Source organism: Heloderma suspectum, chromosome 3 (genome assembly GCF_057233095.1).
Source record: "Heloderma suspectum isolate Gila_16-S chromosome 3, 16-S_ref, whole genome shotgun sequence".
Taxonomy (NCBI): domain Eukaryota; kingdom Metazoa; phylum Chordata; class Lepidosauria; order Squamata; family Helodermatidae; genus Heloderma; species Heloderma suspectum.
In genome coordinates this window covers 321685041-321712487 of record NC_139460.1, presented here as the reverse complement: position 1 = coordinate 321712487, position 27447 = coordinate 321685041, and the positions used below count along the sequence as shown (strand labels likewise).

At 46.2% G+C, this 27447-nt stretch overlaps 1 protein-coding gene across 1 annotated transcript in view; it reads left to right on the top strand.

The window, feature by feature from the left end:
* The window catches only part of LOC146351712 (cytochrome P450 2J5-like), a 50079-nt gene that overhangs the window by 12452 nt on the left and 10180 nt on the right, over positions 1-27447 (top strand). Inside the window, exons 2-6 of the mRNA XM_084845713.1 lie at positions 13995-14157; positions 15493-15642; positions 17492-17652; positions 18006-18182; positions 22874-23015. Coding sequence (XP_084701839.1) covers positions 13995-14157; positions 15493-15642; positions 17492-17652; positions 18006-18182; positions 22874-23015 — 793 coding nt within the window. The remainder of the gene's footprint in view (positions 1-13994; positions 14158-15492; positions 15643-17491; positions 17653-18005; positions 18183-22873; positions 23016-27447) is intronic.

Here is a 27447-nt window from a genome sequence, read left to right as displayed (position 1 = left end):
AGAACTGGTTGAACAACATCTTCCAGGTCAGATGATTTACCAACCAACTCTGTCTTATCTGGATTGAGTTTCAGTGTATTGAATATATATATATATATATATATATATATATATATATATATATAGTCAATTATATAATTATATAATGATTAAGCACTACTGGCCTAGATTCTCAATGCTAGCATATTTTTGGCCATTGCTGGTGCAAGGGGATGTAGGGGCAATCATGTCCTACCCAGAGGACAATAAGTCAGGGATAGGATCTTCTCTTGGCCACTGGTGGATTAGTTCATTAACCATGCAATTATTTAATTTTTATTTATTTCAATGTATTTCTACCCCACTTTTCTTCGAATATATTCGAAGCTAACAAATTCCACCTAACTGATTAACATCACTAAGGGCACAATCCTATGCATGTTTAGACAGAGAAAAGGCCTACAACTCCCAGCATGCTGGGAGTTGTAGGCCTTTTCTCTGTCTAAACTTGCGTAGGATTGTGCCCTAAATAATTAAAGAATTGTGAACCACCTAGAGAGCTATGGCTATTGGGTGGTATAGAAATGTAGTAAATAACTGAATAAATAAATTAAAGCAACAATTTTTTAAAAAATGAGAGGTGTAACATCGCAGCAAAAAAGCAGACCAGAGCTTATATATAACAATAAATCAGAAACAGAAACCAGAAACTTGCTGGAATAAATCTCTTGACTGTTCTTCAAAAGGTAAGCAAAGATGAAACCAAACAGATCTCCCCTGGGAGGGCGTTCAATAATCTAGGAACCACCACAGAAAGGGCCCTGGCTGCCATGCCTGTTTGCTATATATCCAGTGGCGAAGGGGCACAGGGCAGGGTCTCCAGTACTGACCTTAAATTTCATATGAGTGAAAGAGCTTCTTAATAAGCTGAGCTGAATATAGGCAATATTTCAGAATTAATTGGGCTGGGAGCATCCCTCAAACATACCTTAGCGCTCCTCCTCTGTGGCTGTTCAGGAGAAGCAAGGCAGCAGAAGAAGGAGAAGAAAGAGAGCTGGCCATTCCCCATGACTCCCAGTGCAACACGCAAAGATAGGGAGCACGGCCCAATTGCTGAGGCAGATGGGTAACTGTTGGTACTTTTGCATGGGAGCCACATAGCACCAGGAAATGGGTAGTACCTCTTGTGTTTTGAAGCTTTCTCCCATGTTTGTGCCCCCTCTGAAAACATGGCAAGAGGAAGGGGGACAACTTCCCAGCCCACAAACAGGACTGCAAACTTAGGGGTGATGTTTCAGTAGAGTGTTGGTGGGGAACTGGATTGATCCCCAGGGGCTGGATTGCCACTGGGACCAAACTGGTGGGGTGGATGACATCTGGGGACAGTGGTGCTGTTAGGTACTTCTTTTACTATGGACTGCATGGCCTTATAATGGGGGAGGGGGCCATGACTATTATTTGAAACACACAGCTAACATTTCTCCTCCAGCCACCATTCCACCCATGCTTTACAACTGCTTTCACATTCCTCATTTGTTAGAGCAATAACAATAACAAAACTGTCGGACAACCCTGATTTTTTTAAAAAATAAATACTCTGAACATGTGCAGTTTTGCATTTTAATCTCACTTAAATCATAGCACCATCATGACTACAAGAATTAAATGGAGTTTACTTCTAATGTGCTCATCACCCTCTGCTCTCTTGGTATTAATCCCCCCCCCCAGCCCTGAACATAAGAACATAAGAACATAAGAACATAAGAACATAAGAACATAAGAACATAAGAACATAAGAAGAGCCATGCTGGATCAGACCAAGGGTCCATCTAATCCAGCATTCTGTTCACACAGTGGCCAACCAGCTGTCGAACAGGAACCCACAAGCAGGACACGAGCACAACAGCACCCTCCTGCCCAGGTTCCCCAGCAACTGATGTACATAGGCAGACTGCCTCTGCTACTGGAGGTGGCACATAGCCACCAGGACTAGTAGCCATTGATAGTCTTGTCTTTCAGGAATTTGTCTAACCCCCTTCTAAAGCCATCCAAACTGGTGGCCATCACCACATCTTGTGGAAGTGAATTCCATAGTTTAACTCTGCACTGTGTGAAGTACTTTATTTTATCTGTCCTGAATCTCCCACCAATCAGCTTCATGGGATGACCCCCTTGGGTGTTAGTATTATGAGAGAGGGAGAAAAATGTCTGCTAAGTTAGCTCAGGAGGCTTTGGTGAGGGATGTTGTCAAAACACCCTTTGGAAATCCAAGTAAACAATGTCTACTGGATCTACATGTCTATTGACACTCTAAAAGAACTCTAAAAGCTTAGTGAGACAGGATTCACCTTTGCAAAAGCCATGTTGATTCTTTTTCAGCAGGGCCTGTCCTTCCATATGCTTACTACTTTTATCTTTAATAATGTTTTCAACCAATTTACCTGGAACAGACATTAGGCTAAGCAGCCTGTATTTTCCCAGACCCCCCTGGATCCGATTTTAAAAATTGGTGTTATGATTTGCCATCTTCCAGTCCTCTGATACAGAGGCTGATCTTAGGGACATGTTGCATATTTTGGTTAGCAATTTCATATTTGAGTTCTTTAAGAACTCTAGGATGAATACCATCTGGGCCCAATGATTTATTTACTTTCAATTTGTTAATAAGGTTGAGGACGTCATCTTTTGTCACCACTATTTGCCTCAGTTCCTCAGACTCTCTTCCTGGAAACATCAGTTCAGGCACAGGTATATGTCCTATATCTTCTGCAGTGAAGACCGATGTGAAGAAAGCTTTCAGCTTCTCTGCAATCTCCTTATATCTCCGTTAGTACTCCTTTAACTCCATTGTCCTCCAGTGGTCCAACTGCCTCCCTAGCTGGTGTCCTGCTTCTGATATATTTAAAGAATTCTTTATTGTTGGCATTGATATTGTTAGCAATATGCTCTTCAAACTGCTTTTCTGCATCTCTGATTGTCTGCTTGCATCGTCTTTGTGCAGGCTTGTGCTCCCTTTTGTTTTCCTCACTTGGGCAAGACTACTGTTTTCTGAAGGAAGTGTTCTTTTCTCTAATAGCTTCCTTGATGCTGCTTGTTAAGCATGCCAGTGACCTCTTGGACTTGGTGCTACCTTTTCTAACCTGTGGTAGACATTTAAGCTGAGCTTCTATCATTGTGACTTTGAGTAACCTCCAAGCACTTTGAAGGGATTTCATCCCCTTGACTCCCCCTTTCAACTTCCTTTTCACCAGTTCCCTCATTTTAGACAAGTTCCCTCTTTGAAGTTCCTCCAGATTGTGTTGGACTTCCTGGGCAATTTTCCACTTAAATATATATTAAATCTGATAGCGCTGTGGTCACTGTTCCCAACAGGTTCAGCAAGATTTACATCTTGTACTAGGTACTGGGCAACACCACTTAGGATTAAATCCAGGGTTGCCTCTCCTCTGATCGGTACCATAACCAACTGTTCTAGGCCATAGTAATTTAGGGCACCTCAGAGAATTTAATCTCTTTATTGTGACTGGAACATGCATTTATCCAGTCAATGTGGGGGTAATTGAAGGCCTCCCTGATTTCATTTTCCATCTCAAGGTCAGCCTAAGCATTCTGTTCTGTGGGACGATAGCATGCTCCTAGTACTAAATTAGCTTTGGAGCCTGGTACTGTCACCCACAGAACTTCTGTGGAAGGGTCTACCCCTTTTAGCTGGTCTATTCTGCTCAACATCATGCCCTCTTTGACATACAGAGCAACACTCCCACCCCAGTATGCCCTTCCCCGTCCTTCCTGTAGAGTTTATATCCAGAGATGACCATATCCCACTGGTTCTCTCCTTTCCACCATTTATGTAATGCCCACTATATCCAGGTTCTCCTTTAAAACTAAGCACTCCAACTCTCCCATTTTGATTCGGATGCTTCTAGCATTTGCATAGAAAGACCTATACAGGGTGTCCCTCTCCAGATGTCTCTGCCGTATGCATCTTTTTCTATGGCATTTATTTATTTATGTATTGCATTTATATCCCGCCTTTTTTCCTCCTTAAGGAACCCAAGGCGGCATACATAGTCCTCCTTCTCCTCCATTTTATCCTCACAACAACAACCCTGTGAGGTAGGTTGGGCTGATAGTCTGTGACTGGCCTAAAGTCACCCACTGAGCTTCCATGGCCAAGTGGGGACTCGAACCCAGATCTCCTGACTCCCAGTGTACTGTAGCCACTACACCACACTGGCTCTCTTTGATTGACTATCATGTTCCACTATATACTCATGGCTTATTTCCTCCCCTTCTACATTTGGACAATCAAAAACATTAACATTTTCATTTTCATCCCTTAGGGATGATTTGTCCCAATCTGGATGCTTCCCAGCTCCTGTCAGCTTTCCCCCAGGGTTTAGTTTAAAACCTGCTCTGTCACCCTTTTTATGTTTAGTGCCAGAAGTCTGGTTCCATTTTGGTTCAAGTAGAGCCTGTCCCTCTTGTACAGGCCTGGCTTGTCCCAAAATATTCCCCAGTGCCTAACAAATCTGAACTGCTCCTCCCTGCACCACCCTCTCATCCAGGCATTGAGACTCCTCAGCTTTGTCTGTCTAGCTGGCCCTGCATGTGGAACGGGTAGCATTTCCGAGAAAGCCACCTTGGTGGTCCTGGATTTCAACCTCCTACCTAGCAACCTAAATTTGGCTTCCAGGACCTCATGACTACATTTCCCCACATGGTTGGCACCAACATGGACGGTACCAACAGGGACCATGACAACTGACTCCTCCCTGGCACTATCTTCTAAGCTATCTAGACGGCGTGTGATATCTGCAGCCTTCGCACCAGGCAGGCAATTCATTATGCGGTCTACACACCCATCACAAACCCAGCTGTCTATGTGTCTAATGATCGTATCTCCCACTACCATAAGCCTCTCTCCCCCAGGGGGCATATCCTCAGTGCTAGAGGATATTTGTTTGTCTACCAAGGAATGGGTCCCTTCTAAGGGATCATTCCCCTGTTCCCCAGAATAACACTCTCCTTCCCTAAGCCCTGCATTCTCTGTGACCACAGAGGAGCTGTCACTCATGGAGTGGGACACCGCTATTGGACCCCTGAAGGTCTCTTCCACCAACCTCTCTGCCTTTCTTAGCTTCTCCAGGTCAGCAACCTTGGCTTCAAGGGAACGGACTTGTTCCCTGAGAGCCAGGAACTCATTTCATCAAGCACACACCCACAACATCTGTCCAGGAGGGAGATAGTCATACTGTGGCCCTCGGTGCAACACACTGGATAGCCCCCACACTCCTGCTGGCTTTCTACCTTCTTGTTTTTTATTATTATTTGGGTGCTACCTGGAAAACTTAGTTGTTTCTATGAGAAAGTGGGGAATTTAGTTATAGTGATTTATTTAGAATTAGTTACTGTGAGTAGGGAGGAAAAAGGTTACTGTTCTGGCTTCCTTACCCCGCTGCTAAATTTGCACAGGTGCTTCTCTCGCTCACTGGTTGATGCTTTGTCACTAGGGTTCCTCGTGCTTGAAGAGCTGGCTCCTCACAAGCCTCCTTATATAGATAGGCCCAGCTGGTACTGCAGTGAATCTGACTGGACGGCCTCGTTTGAAAAGCAAGGGAGGCTGTGTGCGAACTCCGGATCAGCACTAACTTCCAGTGGTTGGGGATGTAGGTCAATTGGCCTCCCAGGGACTGGAGATTCTTATTTAAGAAGGACTATAGAGAGTGGTGCATGGGAGACCTATTTAGGGGAGATCCTCTGTTCAGGGGGTCATTGGAGGGGACAGTGGACAAATGGTGGGTGATTTGGGAAGGATGTGATCTGCAAGGACTGAGTCCTTTTTCTCTCTGTGTGTTTTTTAAAACTAAATGATAAGCAGAACTCTTAAACTTGCTTCATTTAACTAACTGCTCTTTACGGCCTAAAACATGAGCCTTAACTGAGCCCAAACTGAAACTAGCCTGCCCTTTTTCTGTGTATAAGCACATTCTTCCACTAGTTAGTCCTGTGCAGTGGCTCTTGTCAAAATAGAGCTATGAATTGTTTTATTCCCCCTTTCTAAGCTTGGGATTAGTTGAAATATGTGGCTGAGGTTCTTTTCAGCCATGCAGGAATCTTTGTTAGTGCAAAGCTGCAAGACCTGTAAGTTCTTGCTGGATCCCCCCACCCCCACCAGCCTTTGATATTTAGTTCTCTACTGTAAGTCTGTAAGGAGTTATCCGTCTAAGATTTAGTTCCCTTTGCTGTGCCCTTGTTTTGGCTTCAGCTGCTATTTATGAATTATAATGATTACCTGAGGTAATTTAATAGATAATTAAGTAATTTCACCTAATTTCCCATTGAACAGGTGCTTAACTCGCTTGTTTGCTGACGCTTCATCACTGAGGCTCCTTGCACTTGGAGAGGACCCTGCACTAGAGATGTTGTGGGAGTCTGAGGGGGTGGTGGTAGAGTCCAGCAGATTCCCCCTGCTTGGCCTCCTGGAGTCCCGTCTGCAGACCACCGCCACTTACCCACCCATTTGACTGCCTGAATGAGTTGCCAGGCAGTCTGCAGGGGTCTGACCTTTCAGGGAGCCACCATTTTGCATAAAATGGTGGCTCATTGTTTTACGCAAAAGGCCTTTTACGCAAATAGGGGCTGTAAAGTGGCCATTTATGCAAGATTACAGGCGTGAATGGTCCATTCATGCCTGTAATCTTGCGTAAACTGCCACTTTATGGCTGCCATTTGCATACAAGGCCTTTTACATAAAATGATGAGCAGCCATTTTATGCAAAATGGTGGCTCACTGAGAGGTCAGGTGGCCCCTCACCCAGTGGCTCATCCAGGAAGCCAAACAGGGGTGGGTAAGTGGCGGTGGCGTGGCAAGCGTTGCATGGGGTTGGTGCAGGGTGGTTCGTCCACCCCTACCCTGGACTTTTGCCCCAAGGTATAGCCCTAGCTGCACCAGTGTCTGGGGATGAGGGGCCTTCTCCAGTCCCCATCTCCTCTCCTGTTGTCATCAAGCCCCTCACCCTCCCCAGCACCCATTGTCCTTTCCTCAGTGCAGAGAGTGGCATGGAGCCTCTCTCTGCACTGAGAAAGGGGCTCAGATGGGGCTCGGAGGAGCAACTCCTCCAAGCAAAGGCTGAGTTGCATGCCACCTTTCCTTGCCACTTGTAGTCCCCTTCTGGACTGCAAGGGGTGGTCGAAGAAACTCAGGCAGCACCTGGTGCTCCTCCAGGTGCACTGCTGACCGAGTCCCAAGCTGGTTTTTGCTCCTCTCTCACCTTCCCTGATCAGGAGAGAAGAATGAAGCAGATGCAGTCATGGCTTTAAGAAGCACTGCTTGAGGCCACAGCTGAATTCCAAGCCATGATCAGGGAAGGGGAGGGAGAAATGAAGCTGACTGAACTGTGGCTTCAGGACCACATCTCACTTGCTCTCCCGCCTCTTCTCCCTTCTGAGGGGGTGAGGCGTCAGGGAGGGGCTGGTGCTTCAGAGAGGATCCTCACCTGAGGTCCTGCAGGCCAGATGGGAAGGCCTGGCAGGCCACATTTGGGCCATGGGCCGGAGTTTTCCCACCCCAAGTTTAGGGCTTTATAGATCAAAGCTAGCAATTCAAACTGAGTGTGGAAACAAATTAGCAAGCAATGGAGATACGGTAATATTATTGGTCTGAAGGCAGATGAGGCAGCTGCCTTGCTGAAGCTAAGCAGGTCTGGGTCTGGACAGTGCTTGGAAGGGAAACCATCAGGGAACCTTGACTTCCAAGATGGAAGAAAGATGGGATAAAAATGTAATGAATGCATAAATCATAAATCATATACAAATTTATGTAAGCGGATCTACAGGTTCCTGTTAAAGCCCTAGTGGCTAGTTGAAGTTTCTTAACTTTCTCAAAGGCAGACCCATATAAAATGAATTATAGTAATCTAATTTGGATCAAAGTAAGACATGTGTTACTGAGACATGGTCCAATATTTCTTAGGAAATGCCACAGGTGGTGCACCAGCCAGCACTGGTAAAAATTATCCTAATCAGGCATATCCTATAATCGCATATTCATAAATATCCAGTCCTTAGTTATGATAGATTATCATCAGTTCTGTAGTAAAATAAAATACTACAATTTCTACACATGAAATGATGAATAATGTCATTCATACAAGCTACCAAAAGACTGAATACAGACAACAGTTCACAATATATGTGACTTCCAGCAAGGTGACCTAATATTGTATATCGTTTATCCATCAACCAACACCTATAGGAGCTCCTGCTTTAATTTTCCCCATGATCCCATTGCTCCAGCATTTCGCAAACAGTGTCAAAGGGATGACTCAAAGGGCACATGGCCTCTAATAGCCAGAGCTTTTCCTGTCACGCCCAACGTACACCTACCTTACACATAACTAAAGCACTACTACATAGGTAGGTAGGCGAAAGAAAGAACAGCACCAATGTCTCTGTTTTCTCTCTTTGGAACATCATTAGTGTATGGTCCAATATGGCCTAGATGCTGTTGCACCATAAATCCAGTGTACACTCTCCTTCAAACAGATCCTGCAGTTGGCAGTGCACTTAGCAATCACATTCAGCTTGCAAGCTCTTCCAAACACAGAAGAGGGAAATTTGCGTAGCTAAAGCAACTGCTATGTAAAGGAAGGGATGTACGAAACGACTTACCTGTTTCATTTCGTGACATCCGTGGTGGGGGAGAGGCGCTCCTTCCCTCCCCCCAAAATCCGGGGCCGCCCGCAGCGACATCCAGCTGCTGCTGGGCTGCGCAGGGACGCAAATGGCGGCCGCCATAGCCACCGCCATTTGCGTTCCCTTCTTTTTGTCGTGATAGGCTACGTAAATATTTACGTAGCCTATCACAGCAAAAAAAAAGGGAATGCAAATGGCAGCGGCTACAGCAGCCGCCATTTGCGTTCCCTGTTTTTCCCCGAGATAGGCTACGTAAATATTTACGTAGCCTATCACAGCCTCCATAGTGAATCCTCACCTCCTTTATTCGTGGCGAATATCATGGCGTGTGATGTCCGCATTGTGAAGCGTTTGGCGGCTGCAGACACGGCTGCCATTTGCAAAGCAGCGCGAATGGCACCAGGTAGGTGCTCCATTTTGCACGCCTTTCGAGGGGTGGTGGGGCGGGGGGGCTTCGTTCTGCCACGAATTTGGGGGGGCCGAATACACTGGCATTCGGCCTCACTGAGATCCATGGCGGAATTCTCCGCCATCCCTATATAAAGGTAGGAAACTTAAGCAGAGAAGAGATAAGGAGCATTTCGTCATTCTCTCCCTGTCCAATAAGTGGCCAACAGCAAGCGTGAGGTCTGTGTTTTTCCTATGCCGAATGGTAAGCCCAGCGTCTTCCCGTTCACACTGCAAACAATGGATGCACCGGCCTCCAAATCCAATACTGACTTAGGCTGAAGGCCTGAATGCACTTACAGGGGTGTAAGCACCATTGAACTTAGTGCGACTTACTTCTAGGGATGTCAGAGAAGTCCATTTGTGGGGTGGAGTTTGATGAGTCTTCCTAGGCTCAGCACCCCGGACTTCATTTCAGTTCCCACTATGGTGTCCAACTTCATCTGCAGAGAGGTGGGCCAGTTTGTGGATTTCCCAGGAATTCTATGCATTTTGGGGTGAAGGTTCTGCAGTTTGCACATATTTCTGAACAATTTGCATAAATTGTGGCCAAATTTGCACAAGTTACGCAAATTTGCACAAATTCTGCCGCAATTTGCACACATTTGGCCATGGTTTGCACAGATTGCTCAAAAATTGCACGAATGCAGAACTTTCCACCCCAAAATGCACAAAAAAGTTCCTGGAGTTCAGGGAACAGCCTGCAGCTCAGCTTGCAGACGCAAATTGAGTCGTACATGCCACGGAACTCTGTTGAGTTTCCGAGGGATGGACATCCCTACTTACTCCTGAGTAAACATGCATTAGATTGTGGTGCTAGTGCTCAGTTTTGTACCTTCCCCCCATAATTCAGGCAAAGGGGGTGTCCCTCCTTGTTTCAAGGGCCCCTTTACATTCACCTATCTAAAAATTCATTTCATGTCTTATTTTTATATAATCGAGCTTTATAAACTACTCCAGGGAGTGCTGGGAATGTAAATTTATGATGCACATAGTTAACTATGGAATATGCTAACACAAGATATAGTAATGGCCACCCCTAGCATGAATGGCTCCAAAAAGGGAGTAACACATTTGTGGAGAGCTTTGGCTATTGGGCGGTATAGAAATGTAATAAATCAATAAGCAAGCTACCGCCAGTATCTCGCGCTATGCCTCTGTATGCCAGTTACTGGGACACATGACCTGAAGGGTGCTGTTGTGCTCACGTCCCGCTTATGGGTTTCCCACAGGCAACTGGTTGGCTGACGTGGAACTACCTGCCAAGGGAGGCTAAGTTTGTTCCTTCTCTGCTGTCCTCCTGCCACCAGGCAAAGATATTTTAATCAAGCAGTTCTTTGATGTGTAAGTGGGTCTGTTGGGTTGGATGCTGTTTTTCTTCTGTTATTGTTCTGTTTTAAATGGTGTTTTAATAAATTTATTTTATTACTGTTTTAATCAAATTGTATTTACAATTGTAACCCACCTCGAGTGCCATTTTTCTTGGTAGAAAAATGGGGTACAAATCAAATCAATCAATAAACAAACAGAATGCTGGATGAGATGGACCCTTGGCCTGATCCAGCATGGCTCTTCTTATGATGTTCCAGAGATGAGCTCTGACTGTTCTTTTGTGCTGCTTGTAAACACACTGCTTTCTGATGTCTGTTTATTTATTTATTAAATGTATTAATCGCCCATCTGGCTGGTCACCCAGCCACTCTGGGCAATGTACAAAGTATATAATAAAACAGTTTAAAACAATACAATTCTACAGTAAAAACATTTTCTAAAATACCCTAACCCACCCCAAATGCCTGCCTGAACAACCACGTTTTTAATGCACGGCGGAAGCTCATTAAAGAGGGGGCATGGCGGAGTTCCCTAGGGAGGGAGTTCCACAGTTTTCTTAAAACTGTAGATGTTGTGTGGCCTTCGGTTCTGTTGGCCAATCTACAGCATTTCTTTCAAGCAAAAGATAGACATATATATAGTGGAATAGCAGATATTCAGTGGAGGAGGTTCCTTAAACTTATCACTCTTGCTAAATCTGGGTAGATACAAATTAATGTGTGTTCCTGTGGTATCTCTTTGCACCAGATTATTAGAACAGTGGAGCCATGATCCAACCAGCATAACCGCAGTAAAGGGCACCTGGTTGAGTTTGCCCAGTGCTGTGCAACACTGCCTGGGGGCCAACAGGGTGGCTACGAGGCTTAGATAAACAGCATGTTTTCTGTGGGAGATGCTCATGACTAGGCAGGCTCCGCCAGGCCACACCTCTTGCCATGCCATATGCAAATGTTTCATTTATTAAAACAAAAATAAATGCGCACTATTGCTTTGAGAGGTTATCTAAGGACACAGGCTAACTCCCCGGTTCCCTTCAAAGCGGAACTATTTGTTATATCAGTTCTCTCACGTGTGTCAAGTCATAGCCTTAATTTGGCTAACATGCCTCCCCAAAATAGGGGTGCTACAAGCGCCACCCATCTTGCAAAGCAGTCCCACCAGTAGAACCTTGCAGGTTGAAAGGCCTGGTGGGACAAGGGGTGTGGCAGGGTGGAACTTGTCTGGTCAGGAGGCAGAGCCCATAGAAAACATTCTGTTTATCTAAGGCAGGAGCAGGCAACCTTTTGCCCCCAAGGGCCACAGGTGGTGATTGGTAGTGAGTTGGGGAACATATATATGCAGTGCTTTCTCCTTCAGCTCACCTCCCATGCTTATAGAACTGGGTCGCTGTTGGCCATGCCCCCAGCTAGCTCAGTGACTCACCTCAAGCAGCAGAAGCCATTCTTACAAAGTCTGAGCAAAGATGGCGATAAAATACTCTTCCTGCATATGACATCCCTAGATGGTCAACAGGTCCCTTTCCCTGTGTTACACAAATTGTGTTCTTTCCCTGGTAGACTTTCCAGTTTGTTTACCAAGAACGAGAGGAGGCAGAGATCTGGTCCAACCCGATTTTATTCTGCAGAATAAGGCAACCTTTGGGGCTAACGCTCCAACAAAGAGCACAATCGAGTAATGTGATCCAGAGGCTTATATACACAAGTCTCTGCGGGCTGTCTTACGCCTGCTCACTACCACTTTCTTTGTCTAGCTGAAAGGGAGACAGGAAACAGACAACACCTTTTACATACTCAGGCATGCGTAGAGAGAGGCAGCAGAGAGATAGCTGTGTATTACGTAAACTCATTCTTGGCATTCCTGAGTCTCTGATGAGGCACTGTGTCTTTGTTTAGCATGGCAATCTCACACAGAGGTAGAATAGACATAGCCTAGCTTATAAAATCATGGGATAACAGACATTTTACAATTGAATTTTCTATAACACCTGTATGGCAGGTATTCTTCTTCGGATCATGTCTTGTGTGGAGGGAGGTCTGATCAGCCACCAGCATGTCTGAGTTCAGGTCTCTGTGTCTGCCTGACACTGTGTGAGTCCCGTCCCAGGCCCTCTGCAAAGGACGTCTCCTTGCTATTTCACTCTTATCTTGACTTCACATATTTTACTCAACACCATTCCGGCAAATGCCTGCCCAGAGGATGCCAGTTTGGAATCTGCCATCGTACACATTTGGGAATGACAAAGGCCAACACATTTCACAAAGGATCTTTTTACCCGTGTTCCTGGCTGAAACAATGTCACCTAAATCTAAACTTGGAAGCTGATGTTATATGAACTAGCGCCAGAGGATAAACAGAGTGCAAACCCAAAAGTTGCAAAGAACAATAAGAAAAAAAGTCCTGACCAATTGTGGGATGCAATATATTTGCCATAGTGTGCAGTTACATACATGTGCACTGCAAGCAAAATAGCTCCAACACCCTGAGAGATCTTACTTCTTAAAGACCCCATAAAATATTTCACCAGTGACAGGGGCTACAGAACAGGGCTCATCCCTGGTAAATAGGGACAAACGAAACATAGGAATGATAGAAATGCACAAAGTGGGATTTGGGGAAGTAAAGAAGCCTCTTCCACTGATTGGCTTCCCTGTATAGCTATCACATACCAGACGGTCAACAGACAGGCTTCTCTTAATGGCTGGCTGCACTGCTCTGACTCCAGGCAGGGGCAGAGTGGGCTAAAAAGGATTAAGAAGTGAAGGGAGAGGCTACTAAAGGAAGCTTGGACAAGGGAATGACCCAGAAGAAGGAAGGGAAGTAGGGATGTTAGAGAATTCTGCCACGGATCCCAGGGGGGGCCGAATTCCAGTGAATTCGGCCCCCTGGAATCCATGGCAGAACAGAGCAACCCACACCACCACCCTGCGAAAGCCCCCCGGAACGGAGCCTACCTGGCGGTGGCTCCGGCTCTGGCTCCGGCGGTGGCTCCAGCCGCGGTGGCTCCAGCTGCTGTCGGCCTGCTGAGGATGCAAATGAGTAAGGGACGCCATTTGCGTCCCTATGGTAGCCCGTGATAGGCTACGTAAATATTTACGTAGCCTATCACAGCTAAAGCGGGGACGCAAATGGCGTCCCCTACGCCATTTGAGTTCCTGTTTTCTCCGTGATAGGCTAAGTAAATATTTACATAGCCTATGACAGCTTTTGGAGCTGGCCGGGCAGGATTCCGGGGGGGAAGAATGGATCGCCTCCCCCCCCCGTTGAGGATTTCGGGGGGAGGGACAGAGCGCCTCCCCCCCACTGCGGATGTCCCTGGACGAAACCAGGTAAGTGTTTCGTACATCCCTAAAGGGAAGTGAGAAGGCAAGAGGTAGTAATAAGAGAGGGAAAGGAGAATTAGGAGAGAATGGGCACAGAGCAGAGATGAATAAGGCCAGAAGCTGCAGAAGTGTAGAAGGCCAAAGTGTGCAAAGTAAATTAAAATAATCTGATTTGTTTGAATACAACATTTCTCTTCTCTCCTTTGACCCCAATGGCAGCTGGCAAAACAATATGGAAACATTTACACGATATGGATTGGACATCAACCTGCAGTGGTACTGTCAGGATTCCAAGCCGTGAAAGAAGGGCTGATCGACCATTCCGAATACTTCTCCGAACGACCGCTGACCCCTTTCATTACTGCTGCAGTTAAAAAAAGGGGTAGGCTATGGTGGAGAGTAAGGGGTTTTAGTGGTCTTTTCTCCAGTGAAATTATAGAGGAACCACAAGCAAAAGAGAGTAAAGGAACTCTCAGTCATCTGGAGTTTTCTCCAGCAGGTCAGCTCTGGAAGTAGCCATTGCACCACATTTGCCAGCTATGTCATAAGGCATCAAGAAACAAGGGATAAGTATCAGGCCTCATGTGACAATGATGCCAGAAGAGTCATTTGCTCGCAGAGTGGCAGATGAATACTTCTGAAAAATCCATTCCGGGGGGAAGTGTCAGTGAAGGGCTTTTGTTTGGCCTACAGTGGTTATCCAGTATGTACAAGAAAACGATACATGTGTGTTGTACGCATGCACTACTACAACAATTGTGGTGATGCGCACTGCACATGAGCAAAAGAAAGAAACTGGCCCCACCAACTTCAAACCTCACCAGCCACCACTGCCCTCCAGGTATGTTGAACTGCAACTCCCATCATCCTCAGGCAGCATAACCATTGGACATGCTGGCTAGGAATAATGGGAGTCATGGTCTAACACAGCTGGAGAGCACCAAATTGGGGAAACCTGGTGTAGAGAGAAAACCGGAGGTGTCACATTTTAGTGACACTGTAATCCCAGGAATTTCTGTGATCATCCACAATCAGGATTGCTTGAGTGGAGAGAAATGTGGAGCAGCCCTGAATCACTGAGTTCTCGAAGGTAGGACAGAACAAGTGGAACCTGCAACAAAATTTTATAGTGATCCTCGCATCTCCTAACAGGACTCCTGTTCAGGATTTCAGCCTGTCATACATGCATATTGTGAGGAGTTTAAGCAGGGTGCTCCATTCCCCTACCCTGCACCCCAGTTTTCCATATTTATTTTATAATTAACCCACAACAGCCCCCTCACTGGGCTGTTTTTTAACTTAGGTGTTGTATCTTTTGTTGTACATCTGCAACCTTGGGATTATTTATTTATTTATTATATTTCTATGCCACCCAGGAGCCAAAGCTCTCTAGGCGGTTCTGAGCATGCCGATATCTCCCTGTTTCTCCGTGGCCTTGTTTTGGTTTGGGCTCCATTGGCACTCAACACCTGAGTTTGCTAGTAGAAGAAATAATGAGGCCCTGGTTCCTCATATGTGTTTTCTGAAGTATACACTAGGGTCCAATATTAGGGATGAAGCACGATACGATGCAACACGAATTCTGCACCATCCTGGGGATTCTTAGGTGCTTAAATACATAGGTCTGAATCACATCGACATTTTCTAGGCTGGCAACCTTCTTTTTAATATGAATTTTTGTGAGCAATGATTTCTCTTTGATTCTTGATGGCCTCAGGTATTGTATTTTCAAATGGACACACCTGGAAGCAGCAGAGACGGTTTGCTGTAGTTACGATGCGGAAGCTGGGACTGGGGAAGAAAGGCATGGAGAGCCAAATAGAAGAGGAGGCCCGTCAACTTATAGAGGTGTTTGCACGTGCAAAGGGTATGTGATACTAGGGGGTGGTGCTGTCATGCTGCAGATACCTTTGTGTGGCCTGTCTGCTTTTTATTATTCACTGGATGCACAAGTTCATCATTCTAGTACTATGTTTTCAGCACGCTTCAAACAGTGCTTAGGCTGCCTCAAGACCTTGCAAAGGTGTAGTCAGTCCTGTGAAGGGAAATAGAAGCAGTCTACTGAGGGCTGGTTGCAACTGTTGAGGCACTGCACAGAGAACAATGGAGGCTGGTGGCTCCAATGTCAGTGGGGTGGTGAATCCGCTCCGGGTTTCAGTCAGATCCAGTCAGAACTCTAAAGAAGTTATCCAAGGTGCTTGGATAGCTCCTTTAGAGTTCTGACCGAAACCCGGAGCGGATGTACCGCCCCACTGACATTGGAGCCACCAGCTTCCACTGGAACTAAATTACATCAGGGTCTCAGGGCCCAGAGTAAAAGGGAAGCAGTGAAGCCCCTCTCCCTAGTGAGCAGGCCCCCTGTTACTCCTGCCTCTAATTCCAGTTTAGTGTTAGATCACAAAATGAGTAAGAAAATGCCACCTGGAAGCCACCTCAGACTCTACAAAAAAGGAATTTAAGGCCTAAGACTGAATTTCAAAGGCTTTCCCTAAAGAGTTCAGTAGTGGATAAAAGGCTCAGAAATGCAAAACAAATTGTCTGTACTGCCCAAGTGTTGCTTTCCAAAAGATTACGTGCAAGATTGCTTGCGGCCGAGGTTCAGAACCTGGAGCACAGGCCTTTGATTCTTCCTCAGAGGCTCACATAGATCAAACAAATAAGTGTAAATAAACCTTAAATCAGAGAAACACCATAAGTCTTCAGTGATGCAGGGATGGGCAACTTCAGAGGGTCTGGGGGCCACTTTTCAACTGCTGGAACCCGTTGGGGACTGCACACCACCTCTGAAACCAATCACAGCCAAATTGCAGTGGTGGCCAGTTGCAGCAGCCTATATGCAGGCTGAGCAGAAGATGAGGACTGACACATTTGTAAACAACAACATACTCCACATCAGATTTCTACGGGAATCCACGGTACCATAGGATTTCCTGCAGGCAGCAAAGTTGGCTCTCTGGCACCTTTTCAGTCTTAGTTCCCAGTACAAACTGATTTCTTGCTACACACACAGAACTTCGTCCATCCCTTTTTTCTCTTGTCTAGAAGGGGGAAGAAAGATGAGCCATCTCCATCCATCACCTATTCCTCCTTGGGCCATCCTAGCTCCGACTGAAACACAAAACCAGAATGTTAGTGGCTATCAACCGCCCTTTTCAGGTCTTAAGAGGTACTGAGCCTTTCTACATGAGGCATTTATTATGCGCTCATGATTCCTCACTCACGGTAGTTTGCAGATGCTTTACATGACATCCTCCTCCTCCAGGGCCTCTCCTGTTCTTTGCAACCATTATAGCATTTTTTTTCCAACGAGGAAAAACTGGTATTTCTGTGAATGGTGGAATGAAACCCTGCTGTATTTGCACAATTCCGCTATACCACAGCACCACCTCGTGTTGTTTAATGGAACATATAGAAAGGCAGAGAAAGAAAACCCATGGAAAAAACATGTGTAAAGGAGCCAATCTTAATCCTGCAATGAATCTGAAAGCAGAAGCTTTGATAAAGTGGCGTGTTAAAAGCCTTATGTGGAAAAGCCCACTGCCTCAAGGCATTCACACTGATAGCTTTATTTATAGAAATTAATTACATAATTGGAAAGGATCCTGAATTTCTTTGCAATCAGAGGCACTGGGCTATAAGGGACCCTGGAAAAGTCATTCAGACCAACCCCAACCCCATAACAATAACAATAACAATGCAAAAATCTTCCCTTTCAGGGCAGCCACTTAACCCTGAGATACCCATTATAAATTCAGTCTGCAATGTGATATGTGCTATGGCTTTTGGACACCGGTTTTCTGCTGAAGACAAAGAATTCCTGGAGCTGATGGAAGCCATTCAGACTAGCTTAAAATTTGGAGGCAGCTTCTTTCATGGTGTGAGTGGTCTTCTTTTCCTTCCGAGGCAGACAGATCTACCAAGTGCCCTTGATTGATTTAGTATTCACCTGAACAATGCGTCCTTAGACTGTAACTGGAGTTTTCATTTAAACTGAATCTGGTTTCTTATCCAATTTGAAATTTCGAACCCCCTTCTCAAATTAGCTGACCCTTAAGCTTAGAGCTGGACATTTTGGGGAGAAGGAGAACATCATGAGAGGGAAGGAGTGTGTGCTCACGGCAGCTGTTGGCAGCAGACACCAATATAATCTCTAGGGGATTGAGCACACATGCTCATGCTACAAAACGCTCCTAGTGATAGTGACACAGTTTGCTTTTGTCTTTTCTGTAGCTCTACGAAATTTTCCCATCTGTCATGAAGCACCTTCCAGGGCCTCACAAGAAGGCCCTGACTGCTATGGAGACCATGGTTTCATTTTCAAAGAAGGAAATAGAAAGGCATAAGGCGCATCAGAATCTTCATGAGCCACAAGATGTAATTGACTTCTATCTATTTCAGATGGAGAAAGTAAGTATCCACTTTGCCTGCGAACACTGCTTGTCTGAGGAATCACTGCAACACCCCTTCATGTGACTGAACAGTCTGCAGAACCACTGGAAGGATTTTCTGGATCTCTGGTAATATTCAGTGATTTAAAAAAAAAACCGAAACCCTGCCAGCTACTGATGCAAATAACAAGGTGCTGGTTTTAGCCAATAAAGCCTTACACGGCTTGGGACCACAATACCTGATGAAGCGCCTCTCCCGACACAAACCTACCTGTACATTATACTCAACATCTAAGGCCCTCCTCCGGCTGCCTACACCTAGGATTCTGGGAGGCCGAGCAGTGGGGAGTCCGTCAGACTCCACCCCTGTATTGGGTGCTCACAACATCCCTACCCTCTGCACACCCACACTCTTCCTTGGTCTTTCAGGCCAAAATCTAGATGGGGAGAACGGAGTGGCTGGGACTAGCAAAAATGCCATACCTTGTCCTGGTCCTGTATTGCTTTGTGAAGCACCTGAACCTAACTGTATTGCTAGAAGAATCCTCCTGTAACTCATGCCTCCTTGTTGTTGTTGTTATTTACATTTCCATACTGCCCAATAGCCAAAGCTCTCTGGGCTGTTTACAAAGATTAAAAACATTAAAAGTACAGTATACAAAGGCTGGATCTACACTTACCGCCTTTTTTCGCTTCCAATGAGGTTTCATCACCCGCCTTTCACACTATGCAGTAGCCACCTCGAATTGGAACCAGAATTTCCCGCTTCTGTGCTCCCGCTTTCAATACCCTAATATCCCAGTATTTCCCCTTAATGTGCTCTGATTTTCCGCCTTCACTACCATATCCAGTCGTGGTCCCCTCCCCCACCTGTCCATATGCGGCGGTGTTTGTATTTCCCTCCTGTCCAGTCACAGCTCTCGACGCCCCCATGTCTTCTTCCGGCTACTGATCGCATAGCTTCCTCAGCAGCCCCTGTTTCTTCAGCAACGAGCAAAGGGCTGGATGTGCACACGCTTGTCTGATCTCAGAAGCTAAGCGGGGTCGGTCCCGGTGAGTGCTTGGATGGGCGACTGGCTGGGAATCAGGCTTCCTGCACTGAGCAGGGTGTTGTTGTATCCCTTCAAATGAGATTAGGTTTTACCCACTCCTATCCCCCGCTCCGGGTGTTGTGAAGCCTCACAACTTCGAAGCTTCGAAGATCATGCCTCAATTAGAAAAAAAAAATTGCGGAGAAGCCCCAATTCTGTGAGGATAATGCCTTAATTTAAAAAAAAAAAATCCCGAGCGGGGGATAGGAGGGGTTAAAAGTCTCATTTGAAGGGATACAACAACCCCCTGCTCAGTGCAGGAAGCCTGATTCCCAGGCGGTCGCCCATCCAACTACTGACTGGAGCCGACCCCACTTAGCATCCGAGATCAGACAAGTGCACGCAGGAAAACAGCACAGCGCTCAAGTGTGAACCGAGTTTGCGCATTCGATTTACGTTTTTTTATTCGAACATCCATTCTGAAATTTATAATGATTTGTGTGGATTGCAAATGGAAGCTGCCTGCAATTCTATTCTGATTTACTTACTAGACACTGAGTCCTATTAAACAAAATATAACTTACATTTGAGTAAGATAATGTGGGGTGGAAGGTGGCTCCAGGAACTTGTCCAGCTCCATCAGTATGGTTTACTTCTGAGTAACCTGCATAGGATTATACCAGCTGCACTTCCAGCTTCCCATCCTTTTCTCAAAGGCATAGGGCTTACTTCTGAGTAAGGCTTGTATCAAGACTTCAGTTCCCTTGCCTTTCCCTTTCCCTCTCCTCCTTGCAGTGTTCTGTCTGTCAGGCACAAACTCTGTATGTCCCATTTGCCACCTTTCTTTCTATGTAAACATTTTCTAATTTCTATCCCACAAAATATTTTTTGATTTAACCATTGTAATTTAAACTTTGTTGTAATATAAACTTTGTGGCATGTACCAGTGCACAATGAGGCAGAAACTCAGCCAGAAGAGTTCCAACACATCCATTCCTTCTCTGGGCTGAAAAAATCAAGATGCCCCTCTATATTTATTTATTTACAGCATATTTATTTATTTATTTATTTCATTTCTATACCGCCCAATAGCCGAAGCTCTCTGGGTGGTTCACAAAAATTAAAACCAAACAACACACAATAAAACAATTTAAAATATATAGAACATTAAAACCACAATATAACAATACAACCACAATAAAAACCTAGCAGCAGTACAGGAGTTTAAAATACAGATTTAAAACAGCAAAGATAAAAATTTAGAAAGCTAAAATGCTAAAATGCCTGGGAAAAATTTATATATAAATTATTATATATAAATTTATATATATATAAATATTTATATATATAATATTTTATTATATATAATATATATATATATATATATATATATAGAGAGAGAGAGAGAGAGAGAGCCAGTGTGGTGTAGTGGCAAGAGTGTTGGACTAGGAGCTGGGAGATCCGGGTTCTAGTCCCCACTCAGCCATGGAAGCTCACTGGGTGACTTTGGGCCAGTCACAGACTCTCAGCCCAACCCACCTCACAGGGTTGTTGTTGTGAGGATAAAATGGAGAGGAGGAGGATAATGTAAGCCGCCTTGGGTTCCTTGCAAGAGGAAAAAAGGTGGGGTATAAATGCAATAAATAAATAAATAAATATATAAATATATAGCATATATATATATAAAAATATTTATATATTTACCTCTCCACATCTAAACAGATTCTGGAGTGGCGAACAATAAAAGATAAAAGGAATAAAACTGCAATATTAACAGTTATTTTAAAAATAGTGTACCAATAAAAACTGTGGCTGGTAAATTGGGGAAGGCTTGTTGAAATAAAAATGTCTTCAGCACGAAACAAAGCACTGTCCAGAGGCAGGGACTTCCTGAGAGCGAGGGAGCCACCACACTGAAGGGTCTACTCTGGGTCGATTCCAACCTGGCTACAGGGCCATGCAGAACCACCAAAAGCACCTCATCTGATGACCTCAGTGACCAGGCAGGTTGATAAGGGAGAAGATGCTCTCTCAAGTATCCTGTTCCCAAGTGTTTTAGGGTAATAAACCTTAAACTTGGTCTGGTTGTGAGTAGGTAGCCAGGGCAGTTTCCCCAAAGCAAAGGAGTTACACTCTGAAAAGGGGTAGTTTCTGACAATAGCCAACTGCTGCATTCTGCACTAGCTCCAGCTTTTGGACCAGCCTTAAGGGCAGCCCCACATAGAGCACATTGCTGTAATCCAGTCTTGAGGTTACTAATGCCTGTACCACCATAGTCAAGCTATCCTTGTCCAGGAGAGGCCGTAGCTGATATACCAGTCAAAGATGCAAAAGGCACTTTGAGCCGCCATGGCCACTTGGGCCTCCAGCAACAGTGATGGATCTAGGAGAACCTGAAATGGGTCTTTCGAAGGGAGTGCAACTCCATCCAGAACAGGCAATGAGTCTATCTCCTGGACTCAGGAACCACTCACCCACAGAGCTTTCTTCTTGCCAGAATTCAGCTTCAGTTTATTGGCCCTCATCCAGCCTATCACTGAGTCTAGGCATTGAGTCTAGGATCTGGACAGACTCCCTTGATCCAGATGTCACAGGGAGACAGAGCTGTGTGTCATCAGCACACTGATGGCTCTTTGCTCCAAATTCCCGAATGACCACTCCCAGTGGATTCATATAGATCTTGAACAACATTGGGGAAAAGATGGTTCCCTGAGCTCAATTGCAAAGGGGCCAAAGAATAGTCTCCCAATTTCTGAAATTGACCCCACAGGTAAGACCAGACCCACTGTAAAACAGTGAGCAGGTTTGAATGGTCATGGTGGAGGAAATACTTTGCCCACTGCGTGTGCTGGGAGATTTGCATAATTACCCTTGCTGGCGTGGCTTCCTGTGTTGTGTGAACCCAGTGAAGGTGGCTTGCTGCCATGGTTAACAAGCCACCCCAGAACCCTACAACAGCCCATGGTTCTGGGTGGCTTGTTAACTACGGTAACAAGCCACCCTCACTGGTTTTGCACAACACGGCAAGCTGTGCTGGTGCCACGGAAAGGTTATGTGGTGGAAAAGCAGGAAAAGAAACGCTCCTTGTGAAGTGCTTGGATCTCAATTCTGCGATGAAACTGAAAGTAGATACAGCAGATTAACAGCCTCATGTAGAAAAGCCTTCTGTTCTCTGATGTGGGTGGGTTTTAATTACTCATTTCCAGTCATTATTATTTTTCATTTTAAATGGTGAAGTAGCCTAGGTATTCCAATATTCATACACTGAAAAAAATAGAAACAAATGCCCCTTTTTTTCCTGACTTGATCAACAGTTCTGATTGTGATGACAACAGGGTGGTTAAAGATACTGTACTTGTTAAGTACACGGAGTATCTGCTGCTGACTATGGAATAAAGGTTTGCATGTGGGCACAATAATGCGGATTTCCTGATATTACAGCAAATCTCCTGTTACCAGCTAAGCCTTCCAGATATGTCTCAATGTTTATATCCTTCACAACAGTTCTCAAAGTACAACTTACATGCCATGTTTTGTCCAGCTGCTTATATCAGCCTCGCCCAACCTGGGGCCCTCCAGATGTGTTGGACTAAAATTCCCATCTTCCTCAGCCACCTTGCTATTGTTAATAGGAGCATGGTTATAAATGACTTTTCATCTTTCTTATTGTTGATAACAGAGAAAGGATGACCCCAACACTACCTATGATGAAGATAACCTGGCTCAGTGTATTTCTGACCTCTTTATCGCAGGGACGGACACGACATCCACCTCTCTGCAGTGGGCACTGCTTCTCATGGTGTCTCATCCAGACATCCAAGGTAAGACAAATCGCTGCAGTGGGAACAAGGGCCACTCTTAAACCCCATAGGGAAGAATGTAAAGTTGTTTTATTAGTTGTGGATTGTAATTCATCTATAATTTCATACTGGGTATCTTATTAATATATGTATGTATCTAACAAGATACTAACAAGGAGAAGGTTTAAAAAATCATATAGAGCCTTTCTATATGAGGCATTTGTTGTGTGTTTGTGATTCCTCACTCACTGTAGTTTGCGGATGCTTTATTTATTTATTGCATTTATATCCCATTTCCTCTAAGGAACCCAAGGTGGCATATTTAATCCTCCTCCTCTCCATTTCATCATCTCAACAACAACCCTGTGAGGTAGGTTGGGCTGAGAGTCTGTGACTAGCCCAAAGTCACCCAGTAAGCTTCATGGCTGAGTGGGGACTAGAACCCAGATCTCCCAGCTCCCAGTCCAACACTCTAACCACTACACCAAACTGGCTGTCTCTGTATGACATCATCAACTTTCAGGGCCTCTCCTATGCTTTGCAATCACTGTAGGATCTATCTATCTATCTATCTATCTATCTATCTATCTATCTATCTATCTAATAAATGAGGTCTGGCATATCTGTGAATGGCAGCGTGAAACCCTCTTGTCATTCCCCAATTCCGCTATACCACAGCGCTACCTAGTGGTTGTGTAATGGAACATATAGAAAGGCAGAGAAAGAAGCCCCCCAGAAAAAAACTGTGTGTAAAGGAGCCACTCTTAATTTTGCAAAGAATCCAGAAACAGAAGTCTCAGTAAAGTGGCAGATTAGGTCTATTGTGCAGAGATGCCCTAGGTCTATGGAGAATCCAGCAGCAGAAGCCTTGGTAAAGTGGCGGGTTAAAAGCCTCACGCAGAAAAGCCCATTCACCCCGAGCTCTAATCCTTCTTATGAACAACTTTCATTGAATAAATGGGAATTATGTCACAGTAGACAAGCTTAAGATTGTTTGTTTGTTTGTTTACTTTTAATAGATTTATGTACTACTGGGGACAGGGAGAGTGTGACCCTGTTGATTCTCCTGGACCTCTCAGCGGCTTTCGATACCATTGACCATGGTATCCTTCTGGATAGGTTGTCTGGGTTGGGAGTTGGAGGCACTGCACTGCAGTGGTTCCACTCCTACTTGGAGGGCCGATTCCAGAAGGTGGTGCTGGGGGATTATTGCTCTGTGCCACGGCAATTGTGCCATGGGGTTCCACAGGGCTCTATTTTATCCCCCCTGCTGTTCAACATCTACATGAAACCACCGGGGGAGGTTATCCAGAGGTGTGGGCTGAGGCGCCATCAATATGTGGATGACACTGTCAAGGGCTCCTTGGAGGTCTCTCTCTGTCTAAATCAGTAGCCAAGTCCAGACACAGACAAAGGAATTCCTTTCAAAGCTTTATTCTTCTTTTACAACTTAACAACTATACCGATTGCAGCTAGATCTGAGCAGCACAGTACCTATGCCCTAAGTTGGAACAGTTGGTCCCCGTTTGAAAGGGAATTACTGGCAGACCCCTGCACTTAAGGACTAGGGAGAGTCCCTCCCCTTTTCCCTTGGGTCCTCTGGGCGCAGCTGTTGTTTGCGCGCCAACCTGGCACTTCGCCTCCTTTCTGCGCCCTCCATCTGGCGCCGCTCTCTGGGTCTGCGTCGCGCATCCACTAAGTCTGCTATCTGTGCTTGGTCACTCCCTGGACTGCTAACTAAACTAGCAAGGAATGCCGGTGGGAGGAATCTCCGTCAGCTGTTGGTCCTGGGAAAGTGGAGCGCGCTCCTCTCTCAGGAGCGACTCCTCTTCCTCAGAATCAGAACTACTCTAGGATTCTATGGGCTCAGTGTCCACCCTGACATCATCCCCGCTCCCATGAGGCCCCCCCTCATGCTCCTCCCCTGGGGCCCCAGGTTTGTGGGGGTACAGCTGGTGGAAGTGCCTCAGCAGCAACGGAGCATGCACATTTTCCGCGGGTTCCCAGGATCGCTCATCAGGCCCGTACCCCTTCCAGTCCACCAGATATTGCAAGCGGCCATGAGAAAGGCGGGAGTCCAGAATCTCCGCAACCTCAAAGAGTGATGAGGGTCGCCAGAAACCAGGGGGGACAGCAAGGACCGATGAAAAACGGGATGGATCTTCATGGAGGGTGGGAGAGCCAGGCGAAAAGCAACAGGGTTAATCTGGGCCGTAATCTGGAAAGGCCCCGTGCGGTGAGGCGCAAGCTTCCTTGCGGGCGAGTGAGAGGGGAGGTATTGGGTGGACAACCAAACCCAGTCCCCCGGTTGCAGAGACGGACCCGGCTGGCGCCGCCTGTCTGCAGAGGCCTTGTAGGCTGTCTTGGTTTGCTTGAGGGAGTCCCGTAAGAGGTGGTGTACCGCTCGCAACTCCTCTAAAAAGTCCTGGGCTGCTGGCACCGAAGAGGGAGCTAGGGTGGACGGGAAGGCCTTGGGGTGGTAACCAAAATTGGCAAAAAATTGAGTTTGGCAGGTGGAAGCATGGCAGGCATTGTTATAAGCAAATTCTGTGAGAGGCAGCAAGGAAAACCAGTTATCCTGCTGGTAATTTACATAACAGCGCAGATATTGCTCCAGAGTCGCATTGGTGCGCTCGGTCTGACCGTCCGTCTGTGGATGGTGGGCGGAGGAAAGACGGAGCGTCACATGGAGCAACACCAGTAGCTCCCTCCAGAAATGGGCAGTGAATTGGGCCCCCCTATCGGAAACGAGACCCTCGGGCCATCCGTGGAGGCGGAAAACATGCACCATGAACAGCTCTGCCGTCTCCCTGGCTGTGGGCAACCCAGAGCAGGGGATGAAATGGGTCATCTTAGAAAACAAATCCACCACCGCCAGAATAGTGGTCTTACCATGTGAGGGAGGCAAGTCAGTGATGAAGTCAAGGGAGAGCAGTTTCCAAGGTCCTGAGGGGGTAGGCAGGGGGTGAAGCAAGCCTGTGGGCTTGCCTGAGGGGGCCTTCGCCCGCTGGCAGGTTGGGCAGGAGGCGACATAGGACTTGACGTCCTGACACACACGAGGCCACCAAAAATCCCTCGTCACTCCATGCAAGGTTTTGGCGACGCCAAAATGCCCAGCTGTGGGGGAGTTGTGGCACTGATGGAGGACCTTCTCGCAGAGGGGTCTAGAAGGCACATAGACCCGGCCAGAATGGCAAAGCAGGCCACCTCGCAAAGAGAAGGGGGTAGAGTGGGGGGGGGGCAGAGGCTAGCCCCAATTCCTCCACCTTTGTGCAAACAAAAGCATCCTGAGCCTGTGCAGAGAGAAGGAGCTCCTCCCAAGAATGAGGCACTGCAGCTGCCGCCAGGCCTTGAGGGGGAAGAATCAGAGGGGGGGGGAAGTTTCCTCACTCCCTGGCTGGAGGTCAGGCTTACGAGAAAGAGCATCCGCTTGTAGGTTGTCTGAGGCCTTCACATGGCAAATCCTAAGGTGGAACCGAGAAAAAAAAAGCAACCACCTAATCTGCTGCTGGTTTAAGGCACGGGCTGTCTGAAGATGTTCGAGGTTGCGATGGTCGGTTCTAACTTTGACTGGTTGCTGTGCCCCCTCCAGGAGATGACGCCAGGTCTCCAAAGCAGACTTGATGGCCAACAGTTCCTTCTCCCAGATGGTATAATTCCTCTCAGACATGGTCAGTTTCCTGGAGTGGTAGGCGCAGGGTTGCAGCCCGCCGCCCTCCCGATCTGGCTGAAAGAGCACTGCCCCCACCGCGAAGTCAGAGGCATCAGGTTGCTCTACAAAAGGCTTCCTCGGGTCGGGATGTAACAGGATCGGCTCAGAACTGAAAAGCCTCGTAAGTTCCTCGAAAGCCTGTTGGGCAGATGCTGTCCAATGAAAAGGAGATTTCTTGCCCTTAAGGAGGTCCGTGAGAGGAGAAGTGAGCCGAGCAAAACTGGGCAGGAACTTTCTGTAAAAATTAGCAAAACCCAGAAAACGTTGCAAGTCCTTCTTGGTGGATGGAGCCTGCCAGGAGAGGACAGCCTGGACCTTTGCAGGATCCATCCTGATACCGTCAGGTGAAATAATGTAGCCAAGAAAGTCCAAAGAGGTTAGGTCAAACGCACATTTCTCCAGGTTGGCATAAAGATGGTTCTCATGGAGGCGCTGGAGTACGGCAGAGACATGAAGCTGATGGGCATCGGAGTCCTCAGAAAATATAAGTAAATCATCAAGATATACAATGAGGAAAGTGTCCAAATAGTCCCGGAAAATGGCATTCATAAAACGCGAAAAAGTGGGAGGGGCGCAGGAGAGCCCAAAGGGCATTACTAGGTATTCATACGCTCTGTACCGGGTCCCGAAACAGGTCTTCCACTCATCACCTTCCCAGATGCGAATGAGATTATATGTGTTACGCAGGTCCAACTTTGTGAAAATCTTGGCTTGCCCCAGGAGCTCCAGCATCTCTGGTAT